This window comes from Oncorhynchus masou, chromosome 21 (genome assembly GCF_036934945.1).
Source record: "Oncorhynchus masou masou isolate Uvic2021 chromosome 21, UVic_Omas_1.1, whole genome shotgun sequence".
In the NCBI taxonomy this organism is placed as follows: Eukaryota; Metazoa; Chordata; class Actinopteri; order Salmoniformes; family Salmonidae; genus Oncorhynchus; species Oncorhynchus masou.
The window spans coordinates 39,684,220-39,709,900 of record NC_088232.1 but is presented as its reverse complement, the minus strand read 5'-3'; the positions used below and the strand labels follow the sequence as shown (position 1 = coordinate 39,709,900).

The 25,681-nt window shown below is 47.8% G+C and overlaps 2 protein-coding genes and 1 pseudogene across 4 annotated transcripts in view; 1 reads left to right on the top strand and 2 right to left on the bottom strand.

Moving 5' to 3' along the window:
• The window catches only part of LOC135508339 (claudin-20-like), a 33,060-nt gene extending 27,894 nt beyond the window's left edge, over positions 1–5,166 (bottom strand). Inside the window, exons 1-2 of one of the 2 annotated variants that reach the window (XR_010450783.1) lie at positions 4,952–5,166; positions 3,022–4,311 (exon numbers count right to left, since the gene is read on the bottom strand). Coding sequence is in view for 1 of the 2 variants with exons in the window: in XM_064928451.1 (XP_064784523.1) it covers positions 3,406–4,185 (780 nt within the window). In the remaining variant the exon portion in view is untranslated. Of the gene's footprint in view, positions 1–24; positions 4,312–4,951 lie in introns of those variants that run through there. The other variant, XM_064928451.1, reaches the window with a different exon arrangement.
• LOC135507505 (dimethyladenosine transferase 1, mitochondrial-like) overlaps positions 1–18,181 on the top strand; it is a 34,296-nt pseudogene extending 16,115 nt beyond the window's left edge.
• Positions 18,182–18,279: 98 nt separating this feature from the next.
• Positions 18,280–25,681, bottom strand: part of LOC135508337 (rho guanine nucleotide exchange factor TIAM2-like) — an 87,413-nt gene continuing 80,011 nt past the window's right edge. For both annotated transcript variants that reach the window (XM_064928445.1, XM_064928446.1), the window contains 8 exons: positions 22,372–22,551; positions 22,161–22,276; positions 21,719–21,827; positions 21,336–21,394; positions 21,157–21,259; positions 20,929–21,016; positions 20,568–20,713; positions 18,280–20,367 (listed from right to left, as the gene is read on the bottom strand). In XM_064928445.1, coding sequence (XP_064784517.1) covers positions 19,730–20,367; positions 20,568–20,713; positions 20,929–21,016; positions 21,157–21,259; positions 21,336–21,394; positions 21,719–21,827; positions 22,161–22,276; positions 22,372–22,551 — 1,439 coding nt within the window. In that variant the 3' untranslated portion in view covers positions 18,280–19,729. The remainder of the gene's footprint in view (positions 20,368–20,567; positions 20,714–20,928; positions 21,017–21,156; positions 21,260–21,335; positions 21,395–21,718; positions 21,828–22,160; positions 22,277–22,371; positions 22,552–25,681) is intronic.

The window sequence follows — 25,681 nt, the reverse complement described above, 5'->3', positions numbered from 1 at the left end:
TTTAATATAGGCATATTGCCCTGCTTCCACAAAATATTTTTTTATTGGTAAAAAATATAACTACTTGCACAAGCACATTTAGACAACAGTAACCAGAACACTTGAACTGTTGAAAATCCTCTGGCAAATTAAGAAGTGCTGAAGCATCCACGAAAATAAGCTGCAATTATCAAAATGATAATTTCTGTCTTGGTTCTGCAGGAGAGCTGCAGCTGTTTAGACATCTAGACCATTTGAAGCTAATGAAATGGTGCGCTGGCTGAGGAACAGGCTGCACATCTACACAACGGAACAAACCTCCAGCTCACATTGGCCTGCTCAAATCACATCAGACAGAAATGGCTTTGCTCTTTTTCAGACTGCCAGTTGTGTTACGTACATTTGAACCGGTCCAGAGGACTTGCAATGCTCAGCCGCTTGAAACAAACTGCGCTGTCCAACAAGGTAACACAAGCAAAGGTGCAGTCAAGTAGTCTTCTTATGAAGAAGATGCAGTGTATGAACATGATAAAAGACATTTGAACTAAATAGGAAAGAAATTTACCTTGACAGAAAAAAAATCTAATTACGTCCACAAATGTCCTAGCCAAATGCATACTGTTGTCTGCAGAAGCACGATTTAAACATTACAACAAATAAAACAATTAACAAGTGTTCAAGGCTTTCCTGACGAAATCAGAATTGTTTATGCGTCTGAAATTATTGTGTGCTTTGGAATAATAAGGTTGAAAAAAGAACCATGGAAAGCTGCATCCTACTGTACACAAGTGTGTAGCTTACTCAAGACTTGGCCTCGGTCGCACAACAAATAATTACTCCATAAAACCATATGCCAATGTATAATTCACATACAAACAAATGGACTAAAAAAAGTCAACCGTATGAACTACATGCAGTATCAAACTTGACAGGAGTTGATTTGGCACATTCTCCAACACGTATGTGTTGGTATGTATTCAGATTGTTCACGAGGGCACATTGACATTCTTGTCATCATTTTATTGCATTCGTAAGGGGTGCCTGGGCATTGGGCAGTGTATTATTATACTGATGCCCAGTCCGGTCCTCTCTTCTCTATACATGGGGTATGAAACAGGCTGCCAGGACCTCTAGTGATGCCTCCAGTGTGCAGGCAGCCGCCTGCAGGTGGCGAGCTGGGCTTAGCCATCTGCTCGCCCTGTAAAAAACAGTGTGTTGTTAGAGAAGGAACAACACGCGGTCTGCGCCACACATCACTGCCAGGGCCTGTCACCAGAGCAGCCATTTCAGGCCGGAGACAGCACATCTTCCCTTCCTCTCAGCTGTGTACAGACACACATGAGAACTTGACTGTGTTAAGTAGCAGCCCTGAGAAATGAGTTGGTGGCGGGAGTTGTGTGTGTGTGTGTGTGTGTGCTGACCAGCATGTTCTTAACATGCAACAGTGTTCCCTGTCAGTCAGAGAGAAATGCTGCTTTACTTCCCTTTAGAAAAATAATGCTATAGATGGAGAGACCAGGGAGAGGTAGAGGAGAGCGAAGCTGACAGGTACTATAGGAAAGACGAGAATGGCACAGAGAAGTTGCTTTAACTTTAGCCACACAATCTCCTGCAGGTGCTGAACAGTAGCATATGCACTGCTGACTCACTAAACAAGTCATAGTGGAATACCTCAAACCGTTTTCTAGATTTGGAGGCACATCTGCCACACTGCTGCAGTTAATAATATATGCCATTTAGCAGACGATTTTATCCAAAGCGACTTAGTCAAGCGTGTATACATATTACGTATGGGTGGTCCCGGGAATCGAACCCACTATCCTGGCATTGCAAGCGCCATTTTCTACCTACTGATCTACAATTCTAATAATCAGCCTGACTTTTCAAAACACAGCCCTTTTTCCCATAACACTAATTGCATGTCAGACACAGTGTAATATGGGACAACATAAAGAGAGCATTTCCCAGACAGACCTGGATGTAACGGTGGCTTGGTGCTTCCTGTCACTGGGCTAATAAAGGGGATTAGTGAAGCAGCTGTGCATGTGTGGAGGCTCTTCACAAGGCTTATGGGGGCATGGGGAGGGAGAGATGCCCCCCTAACCAACCTCAAAGTACAGGCTGACACCCCACCCCCAATCACAGACAAAGATATTTGGGCGCAGGATCCCGTTTCCATGGCAGTGAGGAGGCGGACAGCAGGATGAAAAGCACACACAGCCCAGTGAGGCAGAGGGTACAGTTTGTGTGGGTTTTTGTATCTGTGTGTGTGTGTGCCTCAGTGTGTGGTTGTGTAATCTATGTGTGGGTGGGTGTGAACTGTGCGTCTGTGGGTGTAGGAGTGTTTTGTATGCGTAATGCTTGAAGTAAGTAGTGTGTAGCCCAGCCTGAAGAAGGCAGCTCCTTTTTGTTTTGAAGCTTAATAGTAAAGTATGTCATACAGTCCACTCTGCTGGACGTGGGACTGTCTCTGTGTGTCTCTGTCTCTCACTGTCCCTCTCTCTCGCTGTTTGTCTCTCTTTCTATCTGTGTGTGTCTCACTGTTTGTCCCTCCCTCTCTGTCTGTCTCTTTCCCCCTGTGTCTCTGTCTGTCTCTACCTGCAGGGTGAGTTACAGGATTTTGTTTATATGCCATTCTGTTCGATCTCCAAGCCCAGCACCCTTTGTATTAATTCTGACAGCACTCTTTGAACAGTTTCAATGGGAAGGATAACATACTACAGCTTTTTAGGCATTGCGTTGGCTACACTACATACGTCTGTCTCTAACAGGCATTCCTCTGCAATATACACAGACAGGCTCCAAACAGCATGCTTAGGCAACAAACCAGTCTGTTAGCTACCAAAAATAAGACTGACTTAAATCAGTCCCAACAACTAGCATATCTAGTGGATAGTTCAAAACAACAGTAGCTTGCTTATGGAAAGGGAATTGCACGTACTGTTATTGCCTCTGAGACAATAATAGCAATATTGCCGACTTGCCGAATGGGTGGTTACCAAACGATTATTAGCAGCTAAATGATTGCTTATTAATTCAAACCTTTGGCGAGGAAAAGGAAATTAACGGGAGGCTTGTTATCAGCTAATCCATTCCCCCGGGAAGTCTTAATGGATTTACTGATGATTGCTGGGGTATCTGCATGTGTCGCTGCGGCTCCCCTCCCATTCTGCAGCGCTTCCCTTCCTCCCCCGGCTGCGCTGCATTTCACATTCACCAACCGTCCGTCTGTTCCAAGGGGCTGCTCGGGGAATACCTCCACTGCTTGTGCTTGCAGAACAGAAGAAGAGGGGAAAGGGAAAGAGAGACGCCATCAAAGTCCTTCCCCTCTGCTCTAGTCTCCTCCTCAATCTCTTACGCAGTGTAAGCCCTGGTTGTTCCCCGAACTGGTCTGCCTAGCAGTAGCAAGTGGCTTGTTGCTTTAGCCTACACATAGTCCTGCAGGCTGTAGCCTGTCTTATTGTCTAGTGGGGAGAGGGAGCAGTACTGGTGCTGGTCCTGCTGCTGTTGCTGTAGGAGCTGCTGTTGCTGCTGCAGTATGAGTTTGTTGGGGGGGGGCAGTAAGATCATGTCCTGGTGACCGGGCCTCTTCCCCGAGCAAGACACGCAGAAGATGGACCCCCCCACGAAGAGGAAGCCTGCCGACAGGAAGGCCACGTACACGGCCCCCCCGGGCTCAAACTTATTGCTCTCGTGCACACTGCGGTCCAGGAAGTTAGTGATGACCTCGTTGGTGAACCAGGAAGCGGGCACCAGGCACAGGAAGCCGGCGGCGATGAAGCAGCCCCCGCTGGCGATGGCCGCGTGCCTCTTGGAGCGCCGGCCGCCCCCCCAGCGGGTACATTTGAGCCCCAGGGATGCCAGGCACAGGCCCATGGCAGCCATCACACAGGACAGCACCATGGTGGTGCGGGCAGTCTGCAGGTAGGCGGGCAGCGACAGCACCGAGTACTTCAAAGTGCAGCTGAACATGCCGGTGCTGTACCAGGTGCAGTCCATCCACAGCCCCTGCATCTGGGAGATGGCTGTGATGATGTTGGAGCCCACGTCGGCACTCACCTTCCAATTGGGCAGCAGTGTGGCCACCATGGCCCCCATGATGCCCAACAGCGCCAGGATAAAGGCGAAGATCTGCATGCATGTGGATGCCATCTTCCTCCCGCTGCCTCTGCTGCTGCCGTGGCCCCCCCCTCCTCCAGGCAGCATCCACCCAGCCCCAGCCAGGCACCTCGTCTCCTCCACCCCTCACCCCAGACGGCTGTAGAGGATCCTGGTGCTAGAGCGGGCAGCGGCCAATCTTCAGCCCCTTTCCTCAGCACCGGCTCCACTGGACTGGAGAGGAGACAGGAATGAGAAATTGAATTGAGCAGGTCTCTTCATTTGTCTCCCTCTCTTTTCTCTCTCTCCCCTCACACTCTCTCTCTCCTCTCTCACCACACTCATGCACAGACTTTTCTTGCAGGAACAAAGGAGAGTGTGAACTGGACCGATGAGAGAGATGGATGGCTCTGGCTGATAGTTGGAAAAGGAGACAGCAGTTTTAGTGCGTGTGTATTTTGTGTTGCGCATGCCTCTCCTCTGTGCCGGCGCCTCATGGAACAGTTACTGAAGAGAATGACTTTCTGATAATTGTAATGCTCAATATGTGGACTTAAAGCTGCAGTGCCCTTATCACCACACTTCAATAAGGTTACCCCACCACAGTGACTTCAATATTAACACATTTCTTCACATTTTTGTATCATTTTATCACTGATACAATAATAAATATTTTTGTTTAGAACATTTTATAGAACTTTGAAATAAGACAGACAATTCGTTATTTTTTTAATTTTAAGATGTTCACATTTGCCAGCATTGCTTTTTAATTTAAATGTATTGATTATTCTTCAGTAAGGGTACAAGGGAAAACATCCTTTAATTATAATTGTTTATGATGTACAGCAAGAGAGAGCAATGTTGAGATCCTTACCTCGGCTGGTGCCGATCTCCCTATGACGCGTCAGGTTGTTGGCAGTGATGTCTGTAAAAACACGAGGTGAGGAGGGTTCGAGGAGATTTTTTAGCCGTACGGATCCATTTCATGTCATCCATTTCCATAGCAACCGTATATTAAAGGACATCCTAGCCAGTCGTGAGCCACACATGCTCACTCGGCGCTTCTGGAAGGGGGTTGCTCTGCTTTCCTTTCAGTGCTGTAGAATAGACTCTCTCTACGTCACATGGCTCGTGAGACGAGCTGCTACAGAATAGTATGCGCCATAGCAAAGCTTACTATGGTTTACACTGACACTCTGTAACTGGTTTTGTGTGAAGGGTCATCTACGTACTACTATATTTATTTTTGCATTGCATTAGAATTCATTGAGTTGTTCAATGCACTTGTCACGCAATGCTTGATTTATGCAGCAGATGATGGAGACAAGCAAACGTATTATGGACCAGCTCAGCCCGCTACCAGTCAAACTGCAATCATAAGACAGAGCTGCTTCATTCCAATATTGACTCATTATTAGCTGGCTAGCTAGAGGTGGCGGCTAGCTAGAGGTGGCATCTAGCCACTGGATTGTTTATCATAACTAGCTAATATTTATCTGAAACAATGTGCACACTTTTGGCTATATTCATTCTCCCTGTTAGCCTAGCCGTAGTTAACCCGAGCTAGCTAGCGATTAAATGTTAGCCTTAATGACAGATACACCTGCTTTCATAATTACACAGATATCATAATAACAGTTCTGCTTCAGTGGGCTTACCTCCAGTCTCAAATGTTTAAGCTAAAGAAATTACAACTTTGTCCAACGTATCTCTGTCTAACCAGAGAGACCCCGAATAACTTTCCACAATCACGTTGTTGCGTTTCTTTCATCTATACAAATAATGAATAACCCATTGCACCCTGGAAAATATAATTTATTCAACATTGTTTTACCTACACCCCCAGGTCAGATCTATAATCTAGCCTAATGAACACATGTTAATGTAGATCCTGAACTATATCGATTGAATTACTCGATACACATTGGGCACCAAATAATAATACAATGACACTAATACAATAATAACCATATGAAGAAAACCTACTCCAAGCAGGTGGTAGTGGCTGTTCTGGCAGTGTTTTTCTTTTATTTATGTGGTAGCGAGTCCACTATGCCAAAACGGACGCTCCCTAGAGCAGTCAGCATCAGCAACCACTCGGTGGGAGACTAAACTCACAGCTGCTACCCTCCTCTCATTGCTCCTCCAGTCCCCTCTGCAGGGGACGTCTAGTAGGGGAAGGGAGGGGCAGGCAGGACGGCCTTGATTCATGAATGACAAAGAGATGCGAAAAACAGACTGGGCTAATAGACGTGATAGCCTTGATAACGCAGATGTGTGTTTCCATAATTTTGCTGCATGGGCAAGATCATCATAAACAGCCAGTTTCAGGAGAATGATCTCCCCTCTCTCTCCACACCAGTAATGACCAAAATGGAGGTGGCAGGTATATCTGCTAAGTGATTGATTGGGTTGGTGATTGATCTGTCTGCTTAATTTGGTCCAATGATCTACCTTCGTGGAATCCCCCAAGATATCCTCGCAGAGACTATTTCCACAGATAAGACATCACCAACAGAATAACAGACACACACACACAAAGTATTACCTGAGTTGGTTGGCTGCTGACCTTTCAGACTTCAGTCTCCAGGCCCTTGTGGGCTGCTGCTGCAGGAGGAGAAATAGCCACACTATTTAAGCACTGTACTGTGTTTGAGTGTGTTTTTACCGACAAGATCCTTGATGCTAGTGATGTTCTGTTGGGAAATAAATAAATAACAGGGATGGGAGAGGGGGGGTTGAAGAAACCACAGTTAACATGTACCCAGGGAGTGCAGATGTGTGATGTGTGAAGACATGGCAGGCTATTATAAGCATGGCTCCTTGTTTTATCACTGCAGCCCCATCCTCCATGTTATAGCTCCAAGGCATGACTGGACACAAAGATGGTCCTTTCCCGAGATGAGGGATTTTATTGTTCAATTTGCATATTCTTTATTTCGTGGTTTAATTGGTTTTGTGCTCATCATTTTGTCAAAGCCTTGTTATTTAACGTCACGGTCGGAGGTGTCATCATGCCCATTTTCAACATGCAGAACGTTTGTAAACCATCAGGGGAAACAGTTGTGACACGATGTGAAATTACCCAGGGTTGGTTTGATTTAGGGCCTCTGCATGTTTTCTTTACTAAGATTTATGACCAATTTTAGTTTATTTTTAAATGTCTTGTAAAAACCGCGTAGATCCTGTTTTGTTTGTTCAGTAGACAGATTTTTTTTCCACAGTCCTAATCTCTCTTCTGACCTAGTGGAATTCTTGACTGTAGAGTTGGTGAGTTTTCCTTTGGAAAACAATTGAGAGGACCTGTGGATCAGGATGGTTTACCTGTGCTGTGTGCCCAGGGCTGTTCTGAGAGTGTGGGAAACACTGGCAGACAGCACAGCGCAGCAAGGCACTAAGACAGGGCCCCCTACAGCAAGTTGCCCATAGCTTTAGCTTGCCGAGTGCCTATACCTCCTGAGTGCCTGTCCTGTCCATCTGTGCTTCTGATTTAATGGAGGTTGTCTTCTGATGTAATGGGGTGGCAGGTAGCCCAGTGGTTAGAGCATTGGACTAGTAACCGAAAGGTTGCAAGATCAAATTCCCTGAGCTGACAAGGTAAAAATCTGTTGTTCTGCCCCTGAACAAGGCAGTTAACCCGCTGTTCCTAGGCAATCATTGAAAATAAGAATTTGTTCTTAACTGACTGTCCTAGTTAGATAAAGATAAAATGAAAATGGAGGTTGTCTTCTGATGTAATGGAGATGATGTAATGGAGGTTGTCTTCTGATGTAATGGAGGTTGTCTTCTGATGTAATGGAGGTTGTCTTCTGAAGGTTTTGTTATGATTAATGCATCTCTTTCCCCTTGAGGGAATCTTCCTTTTTATTGTATTTTACTTTCTGTATTCCACAGCTGTGTATTCCATTGTTCCTGGCTCCCCCCTCAGAACCTGCAGCAGTTACGTAAGGAGAAATGCGGGTTGCTCAGGTGGTATCGGCTAGCCACCCTGAGGGCCTGCCATCTCATCTTGGTTACGCTCAGAGGGAGATGACAAATTACTGCTCACACACCATTGGGTATAGAGAGGGCTCGGGGAAAAGGAGTGGAAGGTAGAAATGGACAATGGGACTTGGAGAGCTACAGGGTAAGGCCAGTGCAATAGAGTTCCTTCCTGCAGAGCTCCCAGAAGGTCATAGAGATGAAATGTATAAGTGTTAATATGGATGTGTGCGTGACTCCATATTACTGAGATGAGTTGGGTTGTTGAGGGGGCCAAAGGCAGACCTGTGGAAAATGACTAGGAATAAAAGAAATTGTGAAAGTTGAGTTCTGATTATTCAGTATACAGTATTAGTGTGCCAGAGGAAAAGTAGGTTAAGTTTCTGTAAATGTTTGAAGTCTTTGTTTAAAAGAGTCAGACTAAATTAGCCATGGAGAGGGCAGGATCATTTTTATGTAGATCCTTATATAACAATCCAATTTAGAGTAGTGCAATTCATCTACAAATCATTAGGGATTATGATTTGCTTCCCTGTTAAAATACATGTTCGTTACAACATGAAGTTCTATTTACATTCCAATCATCCCACTAATGAAGTGCGGAAAATATAATGAAGTGTGGAATATAAAATGGCCTAATTCCTCCAGGAGTGAAATGAAAGGCATTATTTTGTGCTACCTGGACAGACCAGATGGTGGGTTGATGCTGCATCACTCTGGGTGTGTGCTTTGGTAAAGGCACACTGCAGTACCAAGGTATGAGACTGCCTCTCACCCAAATCATCCTAGCATGTTGAGGTGACAGGTGGAAAAATGGATTTTCCTCATGTCAGCCTTGTTCCACCCAATTGATGCAGATGAGTCCATCTCTGATGATAGCTCCTGTCACAGTTACTATTTTCAACCCCAGTATATCACAAAGCAATGCAGCGCTTCTTCTCCCTGCCCTGAAAGTCTACTGTAACTGGTGTCTAAAACCCTCTCGTCTTCTGACAACTGATAGTGATGTTAGCTGTACTCCTATAGACTACAATATAGTTGGCTGCTCTGACAACTAGGCTCCAGTCTAGCAGTGGTGTCCCATGCCAAGGCGGTAAGGCAGGCAAGGCAGGCAGGCAAGGTGGTAAGGCAGTCGGTAAGGCAAGCGGGCGGTAAGGCGGGCAGGCAGGCAGGTAAGGCGGGCAGGCAGGTAAGGCGGGCAGGCAGGTAAGGCGGGCGGTAAGGCGGGCAGGCAAGGCAGTCGGTAAGGCAAGCGGGCGGTAAGGCGGGCAGGCAAGGCAGTCGGTATGGCGGGCAGGCAGGTAATGCGGGCAGGTAGGTAAGGCGGGCGGTAAGGTGGGCAGGCAAGGCAGTCGGTAAGGCAAGCGGGCGGTAAGGCGGGCAGGCAGGTAAGGCGGGCAGGCAGGTAAGGCGGGCAGGCAGGTAAGGCGGGCGGGCAAGGCAGTTGGTAAGGCAAGCGGGCGGTAAGGCGAGCAGGCAGGTAAGGCGGGCAGGCAGGTAAGGCGGGCAGGCAGGCAAGGCGGGCGGCGTTAAGGCAGGCAAGGTGGACGGGCAGGCAGGTAAGGCGGGCGGGCAGGCAGGTAAGGCGGTAAGGCGGGCGGCAGGTAAGGCGGGAGGGCGGTAAGGCGGGCGGTAAGGCGGGCAGGCAGGTAGGTAAGGCGGGCAGGCAGGTAGGTAAGGCGGGCAGGTACAGTGCCTTGCGAAAGGATTCGGCCCCCTTGAACTTTGCGACCTTTTGCCACATTTCAGGCTTCAAACATAAAGATATAAAACTGTATTTTTTTGTGAAGAATCAACAACAAGTGGGACACAATCATGAAGTGGAACGACATTTATTGGATATTTCAAACTTTTTTAACAAAATGCAAAATGATTCAGCCCCCTTAAGTTAATACTTTGTAGCGCCACCTTTTGCTGCGATTACAGCTGTAAGTCGCTTGGGGTATGTCTCTATCAGTTTTGCACATCGAGAAACTGAATTTTTTTCCCATTCCTCCTTGCAAAACAGCTCGAGCTCAGTGAGGTTGGATGGAGAGCATTTGTGAACAGCAGTTTTCAGTTCTTTCCACAGATTCTCGATTGGATTCAGGTCTGGACTTTGACTTGGCCATTCTAACACCTGGATATGTTTATTTTTGAACCATTCCATTGTAGATTTTGCTTTATGTTTTGGATCAAAAGCAGGCCCAAACCATGATGCTGCCACCACCATGTTTGACAGTGGGGATGGTATGGTCAGGGTGATGAGCTGTGTTGCTTTTACGCCAAACATAACGTTTTGCATTGTTGCCAAAAAGTTCAATTTTGGTTTCATCTGACCAGAGCACCTTCTTCCACACGTTTGGTGTGTCTCCCAGGTGGCTTGTGGCAAACTTTAAACAACACTTTTTATGGATATCTTTAAGAAATGGCTTTCTTCTTGCCACTCTTCCATAAAGGCCAGATTTGTGCAATATACGACTGATTGTTGTGCTATGGACAGAGTCTCCCACCTCAGCTGTAGATCTCTGCAGTTCATCCAGAGTGATCATGGGCCTCTTGGCTGCATCTCTGATCAGTCTTCTCCTTGTATGAGCTGAAAGTTTAGAGGGACGGCCAGGTCTTGGTAGATTTGCAGTGGTCTGATACTCCTTCCATTTCAATATTATCGCTTGCACAGTGCTTTTTGGGATGTTTTAAAGCTTGGGAAATCTTTTTGTATCCAAATCCGGCTTTAAACTTCTTCACAACAGTATCTCGGACCTGCCTGGTGTGTTCCTTGTTCTTCATGATGCTCTCTGCGCTTTTAACGGACCTCTGAGACTATCACAGTGCAGGTGCATTTATACGGAGACTTGATTGCACACAGGTGGATTGTATTTATCATCATTAGTCATTTAGGTCAACATTGGATCATTCGGAGATCCTCACTGAAATTCTGGAGAGAGTTTGCTGCACTGAAAGTAAAGGGGCTGAATAATTTTGCACGCCCAATTTTTCAGTTTTTGATTTGTTAAAAAAGTTTGAAATATCCAATAAATGTCGTTCCACTTCATGATTGTGTCCCACTTGTTGTTGATTCTTCACAAAAAAATACAGTTTTATTTTCTTTATGTTTGAAGCCTGAAATGTGGCAAAAGGTCGCAAAGTTCAAGGGGGCCGAATACTTTCGTAAGGCGGGCGGTAAGGCGGGCGGGCAGGCAGGTAAGGCGGGCAGGCAGGTAAGACGGCAGGCAGGTAAGGCGGCAGGTAAGGCTCGCGGCAGGTAACGGGGGCGGGCGGTAAGGCGGGCAGGCAGGTATTTTTATTTTATTTTTTTATTTCACCTTTATTTAACCAGGTAGGCTAGTTGAGAACAAGTTCTCAACTACTAGTAAGGCGGCAGGCAGGTAAGGCGGGTGGGCGGTAAGGCGGGCGGGTAAGGCGGGCAGGCAGGCAGGTAAGGCGGGCGGGCAGGTAAGGCGGGCGGGCAGGTAAGGCGGGCGGGCAGGTAAGGCGGGCAGGCAGGCAGGTAAGGCGGTAAGGCAGGTAAGGCAAGCGGGCGGGTAAGGCGGGCAGGCAGGCAGGTAAGGCGGTAAGGCAGGTAAGGCGGGCAGGCAGGTAAGGCAAGCGGGCGGTAATGCGGGCGGTAACATACAGAGCTATAGATCAGATGAGATAGTAGATGCGGTCCTGGTTTACAAGCCCAGCCAGAGGCTGCAGCACAGCACGGGAGGGAGAGAATCTAAACAGCTCATTAGAAAGGCTCCATCACATCCTTGGATCACTTTAGTTATCCTCCCCCAATTATCCTGCCCTTCCCCTTCCCTAGCCCAGAATAACAAAGGAGGGTATAGTCTGAGTCACAACCCCCACAGACGCAAAGATGCTGCTGGAGGTAGTTCTTTAGGGCAGGTTGTCTCAACAGGAGAGCTCTGCTGTAAATTAAACACCCTCGCACCCACATAACTGTGTGTGTGTTTTTGCCTGTGTTGGTTTTCTATTTGTCCGCTCTGTATACTCTGCCTCGTATTGTACCTTCTGTATCCTCTTTCACATACCTGGAAATGTTTGCATATCTCTTCTCCCTGCACCTCCTCTCGTCTCCCTGCACCTCCTCTCGTCTCCCTGCACCTCCTCTCCTCTCCCTCCCTTGAGTGGCGTTCACGCCAGAGAAACAAGGTTATTACCAGGTGAAAGCAGGCAGTTAGGCAGGCTACAATGCTCCGCTCTGTTGCCCAGTGTCTCACTGGTGCTGATGTGTCATTGGTCCATAGCTCCACTTCACTTCTCAGACTGAGCTGTAGGTCTGGCTCCTGATCTGAGAGGTGGGGAGGGGGCATTAGACCCCCCCTCCTGATCTGAGAGGTGAGGAGAGGGGGTCACTGCATTAGACCCCCTGGTAGTCTCATGAGGGAGGCAACCTTCCCTCCTACTGCACATTCACAGATGCACCTAAAGAAGAGTTGTCCTTTTTGTGTGTTGTGGTTCTTTGAGCACAATCCCTTTACCCTTAGAGAGAGGATGGACAATCGGAGAAAGAGCCAGTGAGGGAGAGAGAATGAGGGTGAGTTTGGGAGGAGGAGAGAGCTCTGAGTAAGACTAGGCTCTACTGATTCTGGCATGATTACTTCAACTGTTTGTCATATCAGCTTAGCTCTGATGTCGGGATCAGGAGGCAGAGAGGTGGCTTGAGAGGGGAACCACAGCCAGGATTCCACACTAGCCTGGAGGAAGAGCTGTTTCTCCCTGCCTGGTTCCTCCATTCCACTGGGTCTGAAGCCGCTGGACTCCCCCTCAGAAACAATCGAGATAAAGGGGTGTTTGAACGTGTCACCTCATGTCTCATCAGGGTCTCTGGTATTGAACGGCACCTGCTAAGTGGCAGCGTGACAGGAAGAGGGCGGGCTTTTTCCTCGCACAGGTGTTAGTGACAACCGGAACCGGCTTGCCATCCATCGCATGTCACCTGATTTTTCATCCCCTCTTTCCCATCTTCCACTCGCTTTGCTCCCATGAGTGGATCTTCTTCAAATCACATTTTATTGGTCACATACACATGGTTAGCAGATGTTAATGCGAGTGTAGCAAAATGCTTGTGCTTTTGGTTCTGACAGTGCAGTAATATCTAACAATTCCCCAACAACTACCTAATACACACAAATCTAAAGGGGTGAATGAGAATATGTACATGTAAGTATATGGATGAGTGATGGCTGAGCGGCATAAGCAAGGTGCAACAGATTGTATAAAATACAGTGGGGCAAAAAAGTATTTAGTCAGCCACCAATTGTGCAAGTTCTCCCACTTAAAAAGATGAGGCCTGTAATTTTCATCATAGGTACACTTCAACTATGACAGACACAATGAGGGAAAAAAGTCCAGAAAATCACATTGTAGGATTTTTAATGAATTTATTTGCAAATTATGGTGGAAAATAAGTATTTGGTCACCTACAAACAAGCAAGATTTCTGGCTCTCACAGACCTGTAGAACTTCTTCTTTAAGAGGCTCCTCTGTCCTCCACTCGTTATCTGTATTAATGGCACCTGTTTGAACTTGTTATCAGTATAAAAGACACCTGTCCACAACCTCAAACAGTCACACTCCCACTATGGCCAAGACCAAAGAGCTGTCAAAGGACACCAGAAACAAAATTGTAGATTTGGATGATCCCGAAGAAGATTGGGAGAATGTCATATGGTCAGATGAAACCAAAATATAACTTTTTGGTAAAAACTCAACTCGTCGTGTTTGGAGGACAAAGAATGCTGAGTTGCATCCAAAGAACACCATACCTACTGTGAAGCATGGCGGTGGAAACATCATGCTTTGGGGCTGTTTTTCTGCAAAGGGACCAGGACGACTGATCCGTGTAAAGGAAAGAATGAATGGGGCCATGTATCGTGAGATTTTGAGTGAAAACCTCCTTCCATCAGCACGGGCATTGAAGATGAAACGTGGCTGGGTCTTTCAGCATGACAATGATCCCAAACACACCGCCCGGGCAACGAAGGAGTGGCTTCGTAAGAGGCATTGCAAGGTCCTGGAGTGGCCTAGCCAGTCTCCAGATCTCAACCCCATAGAAAATCTTTGGAGGGAGTTGAAAGTCTGTGTTGCCCAGCAACAGCCCCAAAACATCACTGTTCTAGAGGAGATCTGCATGGAGGAATGGGCCAAAATACCAGCAACAGTATGTGAAAACCTTGTGAAGGCTTACAGAAAACGTTTGACCTCTGTCATTGTCAACAAAGGGTATATAAAAGTATTGAGAAACTTTTGTTATTGACCAAAGAACAAATACTTATTTTCCACCATAATTTGCAAATAAATTCATTAAAAATCCTACAATGTGATTTTCTGGATTTTTTTTCTTCTCACTTTGTCTGTCATAGTTTCACAGGCTTCTCTCATCTTTCTAAGTGGGAGAACTTGCACAATTGGTGGCTGACAATACTTTTTTCCCCCACTGTACATGTGATATGAAACATTATTAAAGTGGCATTATTTAGGCTGCATTTATTAATGTGTCCAGTGACTGGGTCTCAATGTGGGCAGCAGCCTCTGAGTTTGTGATGGCTGTTTAGTATTCTGATGGCCTTGAGATAGAAGCTGTTTTTCAGTCTCTCTGTCCCATCTTTGATGCACCTGTACTGACCTCACCTTCTAGATGGTAGCGGTGTGAACAGGCCGTGGCTCGGGTGGTTGATGATCTTTTTGGCCTTCCTGTGACATCAGGTGCTGTATGTGTCATGGATGGCAGATAGTTTGCCCCTGGTGATGCGTTGTGCAGACCACACCACCCTCTGGAGAACCTTGCAGTTGAGGGCGGTGCGGTTGCTTTACCAGGCTGTGATACAGCCCAACAGGATGCTCTCGATTGTGCATCTGTAAAAGTTTGTCAGGGTTTTGAGTGACAAGCCAAATTTCTTCAGCCTCCTGAGGTTGAAGAGGTGATGTTGCGCCTTCTTCACCACACTGTCTGTGTGGGTGGACCATTTTAGTTGGTCTGTGATGTGTATGCCCAGGATCTTAAAACTTTCCACCTTCTCCACTGCTGTCCCTTCGATGTGGTTAGGGGGGTGCTCCCTCTGCTGTTTCCTGAAGTCCATGATCATCTCCTTTGTTTTGTTGACGTCGAGTGAGAGGTTATTTTCCTGACACCACACTCCGAGTGCCCTCACCTCGCTGTAGGCTGTCTCGTCGTTGTTGGTAATCAAGCCCACTACTGTTGTGTTGTCTGCAAACTTGATGATTGAGTTGGAGGCATGCATGGCTACGCAGTCGTGTTCTCTGAGGCTGACCGGAACATATTCCAGTCTGCGTGATCAAAACAATCTTGAAGCTTGGCTTCAGATTGGTCGGACCAGCGTTGAATGGTTCTCGTCACTGGTGCATCCTGTTTGAGTTTTTTCCTATAAGACGGAAGGAGCAAGATGGCGTCGTGGTCGGATTTGCCGAAGGGAGGGCGGCGGAGGGCTTTGTATGCACCTCGGAAGTTTAGAGTAACAGTGGTCGAGGGTATTGTGCATGCGCATAGTGCAATCAATATGCTGGAAGAATTTAGGTAGCCTTGTTCTCAAATTTGCTTTGTTAAAATCCTAGCCACAATAAATGCAGCCTCAAGATGCATGGTTTCCAGTTTCCATACAGTTGTCAAATTCCTCGATGGCTGGCTTGGTGTCTGCTTGAAGGGGAATGTACACAGCTGTGACTATAACTTTCTTGGTAGGTAGAATGGCCGGCATTTGATTGTAAGGAATTCTAGGTTGGGTGAGCAGAAGGACTTGAGTTCCTGTCTGTTGTTATGATTACACCATAAGTCATTAATCATGAAGCATATACCCCTGCCCTTCCTCTTCCCAGAGAGGTGTTTATCTCTGTCGGCGCAATGCATGGAGAAGCCCGGTGGCTGAACCGATTCCGACAACATATCCCGAGAGAGCCATGTTTCCATGAAACAGAGAATGTTAACATCTGTCTCTCTGGAAAGCAACCCTTGCTCGAAGTTTGTCTACCTTGCCGTCAAGAGCCTGGCCAGGTGGCCGCTTCATCTGCCCCTTCAGTGTTACGTACAGATACATTTTACCCCTGCTGCTTGTGTTTCCTGTGTGTGGACGTGGGGGTGGTGCACTTCACCCCCCTGGCTCAGCCCCAAATCAAGCAGCCCTTCTAGCTGGTGGAGAAAGTAGTCAGGAATGTCTTCCAGTTCCAGAGGAAGTGCTGCCTCAAAGGAATCCAGTAAGCATTATTTCTACCTCCTCCTGCTACGGTTCACGCTTTAATCTCTCACTCTTTCTAGACTCTCTCTTTGTTACATGTCGCATTAAGTGAACTCTCAGTTCATCCATGACCAGCTCTATACAAAACTGCTCATGACTCTCTCTCTCACTCCCCCTCACTTCCCGTCCCATCCATGCCTGTGAGGAGTGTAGGTAGGCAGGCTGTAGGGCCGGAGAACAAAAGAAGAGAACAGCAATTATGAGTCATTGGGGTGTCATAGGAAGATAACTTATGTAACCGCAGCGGGTAGAGAGACGGCTTTAACAGCTTGAAGAGGAGCTACCTGGCACTGCGCTAAGGAAGCATCTGTACTGGGTATGTGGGTTCTGCGATGTGATCTGATGCTCTTGAAGTTGGGTTCTGTATTATGCTTACTGTGAAAACCCATGGTGTTGCTGAGGGCATCTGGGGCTACATCTCAAGTCGAAAGTCTTCAATTGTTTATTCTCCTCGTCTCCGTTCCACGGCCAATGATCTGAGAAGTCCTGACATGACAACTGAATTTCATCTACAGTGTTAGTATGGTCTGATGGAATCTTCTTTTTAACACTGCATATTTAATCACAACATGATTAATTTATGCTCTTTGTGGCAGCATGTTTGATTTAAATTGTTTTCTATTTCTAAACGATAGCTGGAGGCTTGTGGACATATTGCCTCAGCAGATTCCATCTGGCCCTGTACTGTACCTATGAGTGGTCATTATGGACCGGAAGCCCCCTGAGCTTTTTCCCGTTTTCTTCCCAGAATGCTATTCCCGGAGACAGAGGCTGGAGCTGGCGGAGGTGATGATGCATGAGGCAGACGTGGACCCAAACCTGCGCCCCACGGAGCTCTCCATCCCTGACAGAGGACTGGCAGACGCCTACAGCTGCCTCTGCTCTGAGAACCAGGGCCTCCTCATCTACGACTTCAGACTCCTTAACAGGCGATCAGGCAGCAGCACTCAGCAGCCCCTGACAGAGAGAGAGGCTAGAAGGACAGAGGGGAAGGAGTGCCTAATGGTCTCTGTTAGAGACGAGACAACGGACTGCTCTTAGCTCTAACCTTTCTACCAGGCACACGCATGCATTTTTAAACACCATTTCTCTGGTGTCCCGGAGGTGCTTGGTGAGACACAGGGAATCTCTGGTGTCCCGGAGGTGCTTGTTGAGACACAGGGAATCTCTGGGGTCCCGGAGTTGCTTGGTGAGACACAGGGAATCTCTGGTGTCCCGGAGTTGCTTGGTGAGACACAGGGAATCTCTGGTGTCCCGGAGGTGCTTGGTGAAACACAGGGAATCTCTAACACACAGATCAGACTAAAGCTCAGGCAGTCCAGTTATAAAGGAAGAATAGTGTGTGAAATGACCAGCAGGAGAGTTAAGTGGTGAGAAGAGTTTAATGCTCAACCCATCATGTCCTGGTTCTTACTTCTGATCCTGAGTTCCCCATATGACTTTGTCCTCTGGGAAATGAGTCCGGAAACCTTTTCAGGACAATTTGGAGAATAAGAAAATGTTGACGGTATTCAAACCATTCCGCCTCCTTTGTCTCACTCACGGGGGGGTGGTGCTGGAGTGCTGTTGAAAAGTTGGCAGCTCCTGATGAGGCTGCTAAAATCCTAATTGAGGACTGAGTGTTTTGTTAAATAATGTGCTGGCCATCTGTTTTGAAAGTGATGATGGTACAATGTTACGGTTTCATTAATATGTTCCTACAGATTACACCAACATTTCTTGGATTTTACCTTTGCATGATTCTTCCTACTCTGTCCTGCTTCTGTCACTTAAATTGTCTATCATTGAGAGTATACTTTGGTCCAATGCAGAGAACAAGGATTCTCAATTTCTCTGACAGCTTCATCAACTGGGATAAAGCTGGAAATAAACCGTTCATCTTACCTGTGCTTTACCTGTCAAGGAGACAAGAATATAGATTCTCAAAGCCAGACTTAGGAATACAACATGATAAAACAACCTGCTCTCACAAGACTGCATCTCACAGATAAAAATGTTTATTTATAAAACAGTTCATTATGGTTCACATTCATTGGTATGCTAGCATTAAAGGCATGTTTACAGTTGAGTTGAGGGCAAACCGAGAGGGAGGGTACGTGGTGGTGTTGAGTTGAGGGCAAACCGAGAGGGAGGGTACGTGGTGGTGTTGAGTTGAGGGCAAACCGAGAGGGAGGGTACGTGGTGGTGTTGAGTTGAGGGCAAACCGAGAGGGAGGGTACGTGGTGGTGTTGAGTTGAGGGCAAACCGAGAGGGAGGGTACGTGGTGGTGTCAGATAATAGGATGTCTCAACAGCAAAATATCCCAGAAACACTGGAACCAGAGTATTTATTGCAAGTTACAGCCGTTTCTACCTGTACAATGTCAGTATGTGTAATAATATCAAAGATTCAAATTAAGTTATAGTCCAGCTACTCAGGTATGGGAGTTACTAACAGGGCAAGTTGACAACACATTTGAATGAAATCCTTTTCCTTTGACAATGCCTGTGTACATTGTAAGCGACACTTCTGGGGGAGGATGACAACCATACTCTTATTCAATACACTGGAAAACATTCATTAGGTGAAACATACCAGATTCTTCAATTCAAGCCAACCCCATATGTATTTTGCAAAGCAATACAAAGTTACAACTATCAATAAATTAACATTGCTTTAAAAACGAAAATCCACTTGATGTACAAATACAGGGGCGGCAGGTAGCCTAGTGGTTAGAGCGTTGGACTAGTAACCCAAAGGTTGCAAGATCGAATCCCCGAGCTGACAAGGTAAAAATCTGTCGTTCTGCCCCTGAACAAGGCAGTTATAACCCACTGTTCCTGGGCCATCATTGAAAATAAGAATTTGTTAACTGACTTGCCTAATTAAATAGGCAAACAATGTACAGCAAGTCACAAAATCAATGTCCATCCTCTCCTGTGGATTTAGATGCACTCAGACTTCTAGAGCTTTAGAAAGTGTAAGTGAAGCTCTTAGGGTCTCAATAGTCTAAAGTGGAATCCTCTCATCGCCGTTCTTCTCTCTGACATGAATGAACTGGAAGGTGAACAAAGTCTATTCGTTACGTTACTCTCACCTATGTAAAGGAAGCCAATTCATATTATTGAGAAGGGGAGCTGGACAGAGGCATATACAGAAGAGCAGGAGCGTAGTTGTACATTAGTGCTCAGCAGATTCATTGCAGTAATTATCAGGGACTGAGTCACCTCGTCTCTCTCTAGAGGGACAACCATGTTGCTGAGCCAAAGGTAGCTCATCTTTCCTTTTACACCTGTGCATACCTAAGCAAGTGGGATATGCCTATTGTACGCTCTCAAAGGAACACAGTTTAACTTCAGGGCTGAGGCACAACAGATACCCTGGGACTAGGACAGGCATGGAGAAGGCGCTGGGCAGAGCTTTGGCCCCTCTCCTTGTTTCTATTCCTGACCCTATGAGTTGTTAGAGGCACTGCCAGTGTCCGTAGGATCGTAGAAACAGTCCTCGTTGACCACGGAGGTGAGGCTCTGTACGCTGAACTCTCTCTCCAGCAGAGTGCTGAGGTCTGTGGCTGCCAGGTCTGTCTGGCTGTCCAGGGAACGGCTGTGTAGGCTCAGTAGCGCCCGCTGGCTGCTACCTTTCCTCTTCACTGGGCAGAAGTGGCCCCGAACAAGCTTGGGCTGGCTCTCTGGGGTGTTCACCTCTGCTCCCTCTGGCTGCACGCGGGGGGCCGGCGCCCGGAAGGAAGCTGCCTCCTCTGACAGCCTCAAACTGAGAAACTGGGCCTCAATGGCACAGGAGGGGAAACTCTCTCTAGCCTCACTGAACTCATCGTCCTCATCACTCAGGATGTATGACTCCTTCACAAAGCTGAAGCTAGAGGGCCGCTGGCCGCCCCGAGACCAGGCCTTTTGGGTAGACAGTGTCTTGTGCTGTGTGGGACCGTCAGCTGGGGGAGCATCAGAGGAGCTGTGGGTGCCGCTGCTCAGGCTGCCCTCGTCTGAGTCAGGCTGGCCAGGTTTGAGTGTACTGGCTGGGGTGGGGAGATCCAGCGGGGGCTGCTTACACAGCCAGGAGGCTCTGGATGGACCTGGTGGGGGATGGAGGGGGGAGAGCGAGAGACAGCTGCCAACTGAGCAATACGTTCACTAATATCTGGCCACAAACACTACTGTATGCACAGTAAGTCAAGTGCTTATAAGGTTTAAGTCAAGGTCATGTCTAAAGATATAAAATCTAAGCAGTGTTATTTGAAGGGATTTTTTGGAACAGGGCAGGGATGAAACTCACCTATCCTGGCAGAGGATGGCAGGGTGCTGCGTAAAGGCGTGAGGTGCTCCTTACACCCCATCTCGGCCGGGAGCATGTTCCGTCTGACGCTCTCCCGGAGGATGGAGCGGATTACCTTGATGATGTTCACTTTGCATTCTGGGACACTATGGAGGTAAACAGTGGTACCATGCTCAGAGGGCTAATTCACACAGTCTACAACAGGAAGGTCCCACTTCTCTGCGACTACAGTCCTGCTGCTGTTTATTTCCCCCAGACACTCAATGGACAACTGATTGGCTAGAGAGCCCATGTAACCCCTGACCAGACAAACCAGCATACTCTGTGGCCCTCAAGGACCAGAACTACTGCGCTCTCTTACCTGCTACACAGCTGGAAGACCGTCTCTGGCCTTCCCTCCAGTTCAGACTTGGTATGTATCAGCTCCCAGATGCAGGTCGTCTCAGTACCTTAGGAAGAAGGGATTGGAGAAGATCCTTTTAATCAAGACATCTAAATTTAGTTTCAAAAGACTCAATATCCAAGAGAATATGATCTCTGGTAGTTAATGAGAGCCGGGGGTGTGTGTGTGTGTGTCTTGCTCTCTTACCTGCAGTGCTGCCGAGTCGGACCTGCAGTGCAGAAAGCGGGATGAGCCAGCGGAACTTGAAGGGGTCTAGGTCTCCATGGGAGTGCGCCAAGCGAGGGGTGGTCTGCTCATACACGAGAGAGAGATGTTAGGCACTGCTGGCATCAAAGGCATATGAAAGTAAATGAAAGAGAACTCACCATCTTCTTCTTGAGCTTGTTGCTCTCCCTGTAGACAAGTATCACTGCCTTCTTGAACACTGATGAGAGAAACAAAATGAAAACTTTGAGCACAACTTTGGGAGTTTACACAGGAATCCATCCTGTCAAATTATCAATCTGAGTTTACAGCACATTGGCACTACAATGTATCCATAAAACCCTAAACTATACTGGTATAACACTGAACAGCATCATATCTTTGTGGATATACAATACATTTATCTAATAGCTAGTCATAAAATGTGTATTGTGTTTACATGTGTTTGTGTCCAGGCTGAGAGAGACTGCTACCAGGCTCTGGCAAGGGCCAGGCACTCTTTCCCATGATACTGCAGTAACAGTACAGTGTCTTTCTAACTTACCAAACACGGTCATCTCGGGGTCCTTTCTCATGCGGCCCAGAGAGGGATGGGGGTTGAGCCAGACGACAGAGGAATGCATGAGGAATTCTCCCATGGTAAGCTCTGTGACCTGGGAGAGAGAAGGAAAGGCCATGGGCCACAGTCAGTATGTGAGGGACATAGTAAGTACTGTATCTGTACAGGGACCTGGGCCACTCGTCTAGCACAAACAAGTTCTCTGTGTTGGGTGATTGTTGAGTATCTAAAGAGGAAGTATCTATATGGGATCTTGGCTATTTCCAACCAGTTTTCTGTAAGAGATATACATCACTAGGATGAATAGATTAAATGCTGTGCTGGTGTTAGTCCAACTACGTGTCTAGATTGAAGATATGAGTGAGAGTGATGAAAGCTGCTGGAAGGGAAGAAAGGGGTAGCACAGGGTACATTACAGTATAGTTACCTCCTCATGGCCACTCTGCTCTGCCACCAGCTGGTCAAACACAGAACCATAGTCCTCATAGATCTTCTGCATCTCATTGATGTGGCTGGCCACTTTCTCCATGGCCTTCAGGGCCTCTGGGTGGGCACAGGAGGGAAAGGAAGGGTTAGAGTGTGTGTGTGTGTGTGTGTGTGTGCGCATGTGTGTGTGTGTGTGCGCCTCTTCAAGTTACCTGTGAGGTGGTAGTGCTCCTCGCTGTCTGTGTCAGTGAGAGAAACCAGCTCTCGAAGCAGTAGAGGGTATTTCAACACTCTCTGGACTGGCTTGATCAGGTAGGACTCCAGGGTTGAGGAGTGCTGCTTCGTAGGGTTCCTCGCAGCCAGGAACTCCTTAAAGGACCAATCAGTCTTAGCTGTAGACAACAAGCAGACTTATTTACCAAGCCCTGTACATGTAAGTTGTTAAGTCACATCTTTCATTCTGTAGCACACTTGGAGGACTGTGCCTAGTGACGCTAAATAGACCCACCAATGTATCTTGGTGCAATAATTCTTGTCCACATGAGGGCAGTATAGGCTACTCTTCACCACTGCAGTATAATGGCAACACTGCAGGTAGCTACTGTAAAACATGGTTTGGACATGAGACTGCTACTCCATTGCAAACAATACCATTGAAAAGACACTATGGTTCACAGCAGTGATTTCCCTTCACAGTGTGCATAGCGAGGTGAGATGTCTAATAGTAGGTGCTGTGTGGTCCAGGCTTGGACAGGAGCTCACCAGAGCAGAGGACTGGCACCTCAAATGTTCTACTGCTTGAGCTCCTGTTCCTCTCATAGAATATTAGCTCAAAGGTGTTGTGGAGCTCTTGCACCTAAATATAAACAGTACTGGCACCCAACATGAGTACCGACACCTATTTCAGTCCAAATCAAGCACAGTGTAGTATTGTAACACATTGAGAGGCATCCTGGAGGTCAGGTGTAGACATTTCTTGCCACCTCGCTGTGTGTCTCATGTGTGAAAGGATTGAGAGGCCATTAGAGTATTAATTATAGCACTCTGAGCCACAGAGACAGGCAGCTGCATTGACACTTCACACAGTAATTGGCAGGCAATTAACGAGTAAACACAAAAAGTGTATGCGTAGCGAGAAGGGGCCCAGTACCACGTTGGCCCGGCACCACGTTGGCAGAGCGAGAATGTGTAATTACTAGAACCGCTGACAGACACCCACAGATTCTCTGTGAACGCCCTCGTTTCAGTTGTGTTGGGCTCTGATGGGCTTTGTTGTACTGAGCTGGATTGTGCTCTGATGGAATGGGTTGTGCTGTGCTCTGATGGACTGGGTTGTGTTGGGCTCTGGGTTGTGTTGTGCTCTGATGGACTGGGTTGTGCTGTGCTCTGATGGACTGGGTTGTGCTGTGCTCTGATGGACTGGGTTGTGTTGGGCTCTGGGTTGTGTTGTGCTCTGATGGACTGGGTTGTGTTGTGCTCTGATGGACTGGGTTGTGTTGGGCTCTGATGGACTGGGTTGTGTTGGGCTCTGATGGACTGGGTTGTGTTGGGCTCTGATGGACTGGGTTGTGTTGGGCTCTGATGGACTGGGTTGTGTTGGGCTCTGGGTTGTGTTGTGCTCTGATGGACTGGGTTGTGTTGTGCTCTGATGGACTGGGTTGTGTTGTGCTCTGATGGACTGGGTTGTGCTGTGCTCTGATGGACTGGGTTGTGTTGTGCTCTGATGGACTGGGTTGTGTTGTGCTCTGATGGACTGGGTTGTGTTGTGCTCTGATGGACTGGGTTGTGTTGTGCTCTGATGGACTGGGTTGTGTTGTGCTCTGATGGACTGGGTTGTGTTGGGCTCTGATGGACTGGGTTGTGTTGGGCTCTGATGGACTGGGTTGTGTTGTGCTCTGATGAACTGGGTTGTGTTGTGCTCTGGGTTGTGTTGTGCTCTGATGGACTGGGTTGTGCTGTGCTCTGATGGACTGGGTTGTTTGTGCTCTGATGGACTGGGTTGTGTTGGGCTCTGATGGACTGGGTTGTGTTGTGCTCTGATGAACTGGGTTGTGTTGTGCTCTGGGTTGTGTTGTGCTCTGATGGACTGGGTTGTGCTGTGCTCTGATGGACTGGGTTGTGCTGTGCTCTGATGGACTGGGTTGTGTTGTGCTCTGATGGACTGGGTTGTGTTGTGCTCTGATGGACTGGGTTGTGTTGTGCTCTGATGGACTGGGTTGTGTTGTGCTCTGATGGACTGGGTTGTGTTGTGCTCTGATGGACTGGGTTGTGCTGTGCTCTGATGGACTGGGTTGTGCTGTGCTCTGATGGACTGGGTTGTGCTGTGCTCTGATGGACTGGGTTGTGCTGTGCTCTGATGGACTGGGTTGTGCTGTGCTCTGATGGACTGGGTTGTGCTGTGCTCTGATGGACTGGGTTGTGTTGGGCTCTGGGTTGTGTTGTGCTCTGATGGACTGTGTTGTGCTCTGATGGACTGGGTTGTGTTGGGCTCTGATGGACTGGGTTGTGTTGGGCTCTGATGGACTGGGTTGTGTTGTGCTCTGATGGACTGGGTTGTGTTGTGCTCTGATGGACTGGGTTGTGTTGTGCTCTGATGGACTGGGTTGTGTTGTGCTCTGATGGACTGGGTTGTGTTGTGCTCTGATGGACTGGGTTGTGCTGTGCTCTGATGGACTGGGTTGTGCTGTGCTCTGATGGACTGGGTTGTGCTGTGCTCTGGATGGACTGGGTTGTGCTGTGCTCTGATGGACTGGGTTGTGCTGTGCTCTGATGGACTGGGTTGTGTTGTGCTCTGATGGACTGGGTTGTGTTGGGCTCTGATGGACTGGGTTGTGTTGGGCTCTGATGGACTGGGTTGTGTTGTGCTCTGATGGACTGGGTTGTGTTGTGCTCTGATGGACTGGGTTGTGTTGTGCTCTGATGGACTGGGTTGTGTTGTGCTCTGATGGACTGGGTTGTGTTGTGCTCTGATGGACTGGGTTGTGTTGGGCTCTGATGGACTGGGTTGTGTTGGGCTCTGATGGACTGGGTTGTGTTGGGCTCTGATGGACTGGGTTGTGTTGGCTCTGATGGACTGGGCTCTTTGTGTTGATGGACTGTGTTGTCTGATGGACTGGGTTGTGTTGGGCTCTGATGGACTGGGTTGTGTTGGGCTCTGATGGACTGGGTTGTGTTGGGCTCTGATGGACTGGGTTGTGTTGGGCTCTGATGGACTGGGTTGTGTTGGGCTCTGATGGACTGGGTTGTGTTGTGCTCTGATGGACTGGGTTGTGTTGGGCTCTGATGGACTGGGTTGTGCTGGGCTCTGATGGACTGGGTTGTGTTGGGCTCTGGGTTGTGTTGTGCTCTGATGGACCGGGTTGTGTTGGGCTCTGATGGACTGGGTTGTGTTGGGCTCTGATGGACTGGGTTGTGTTGGGCTCTGGGTTGTGTTGTGCTCTGATGGACCGGGTTGTGTTGGGCTCTGATGGACTGTGTTGTGCTCTGATGGACCGGGTTGTGTTGGGCTCTGATGGACCGGGT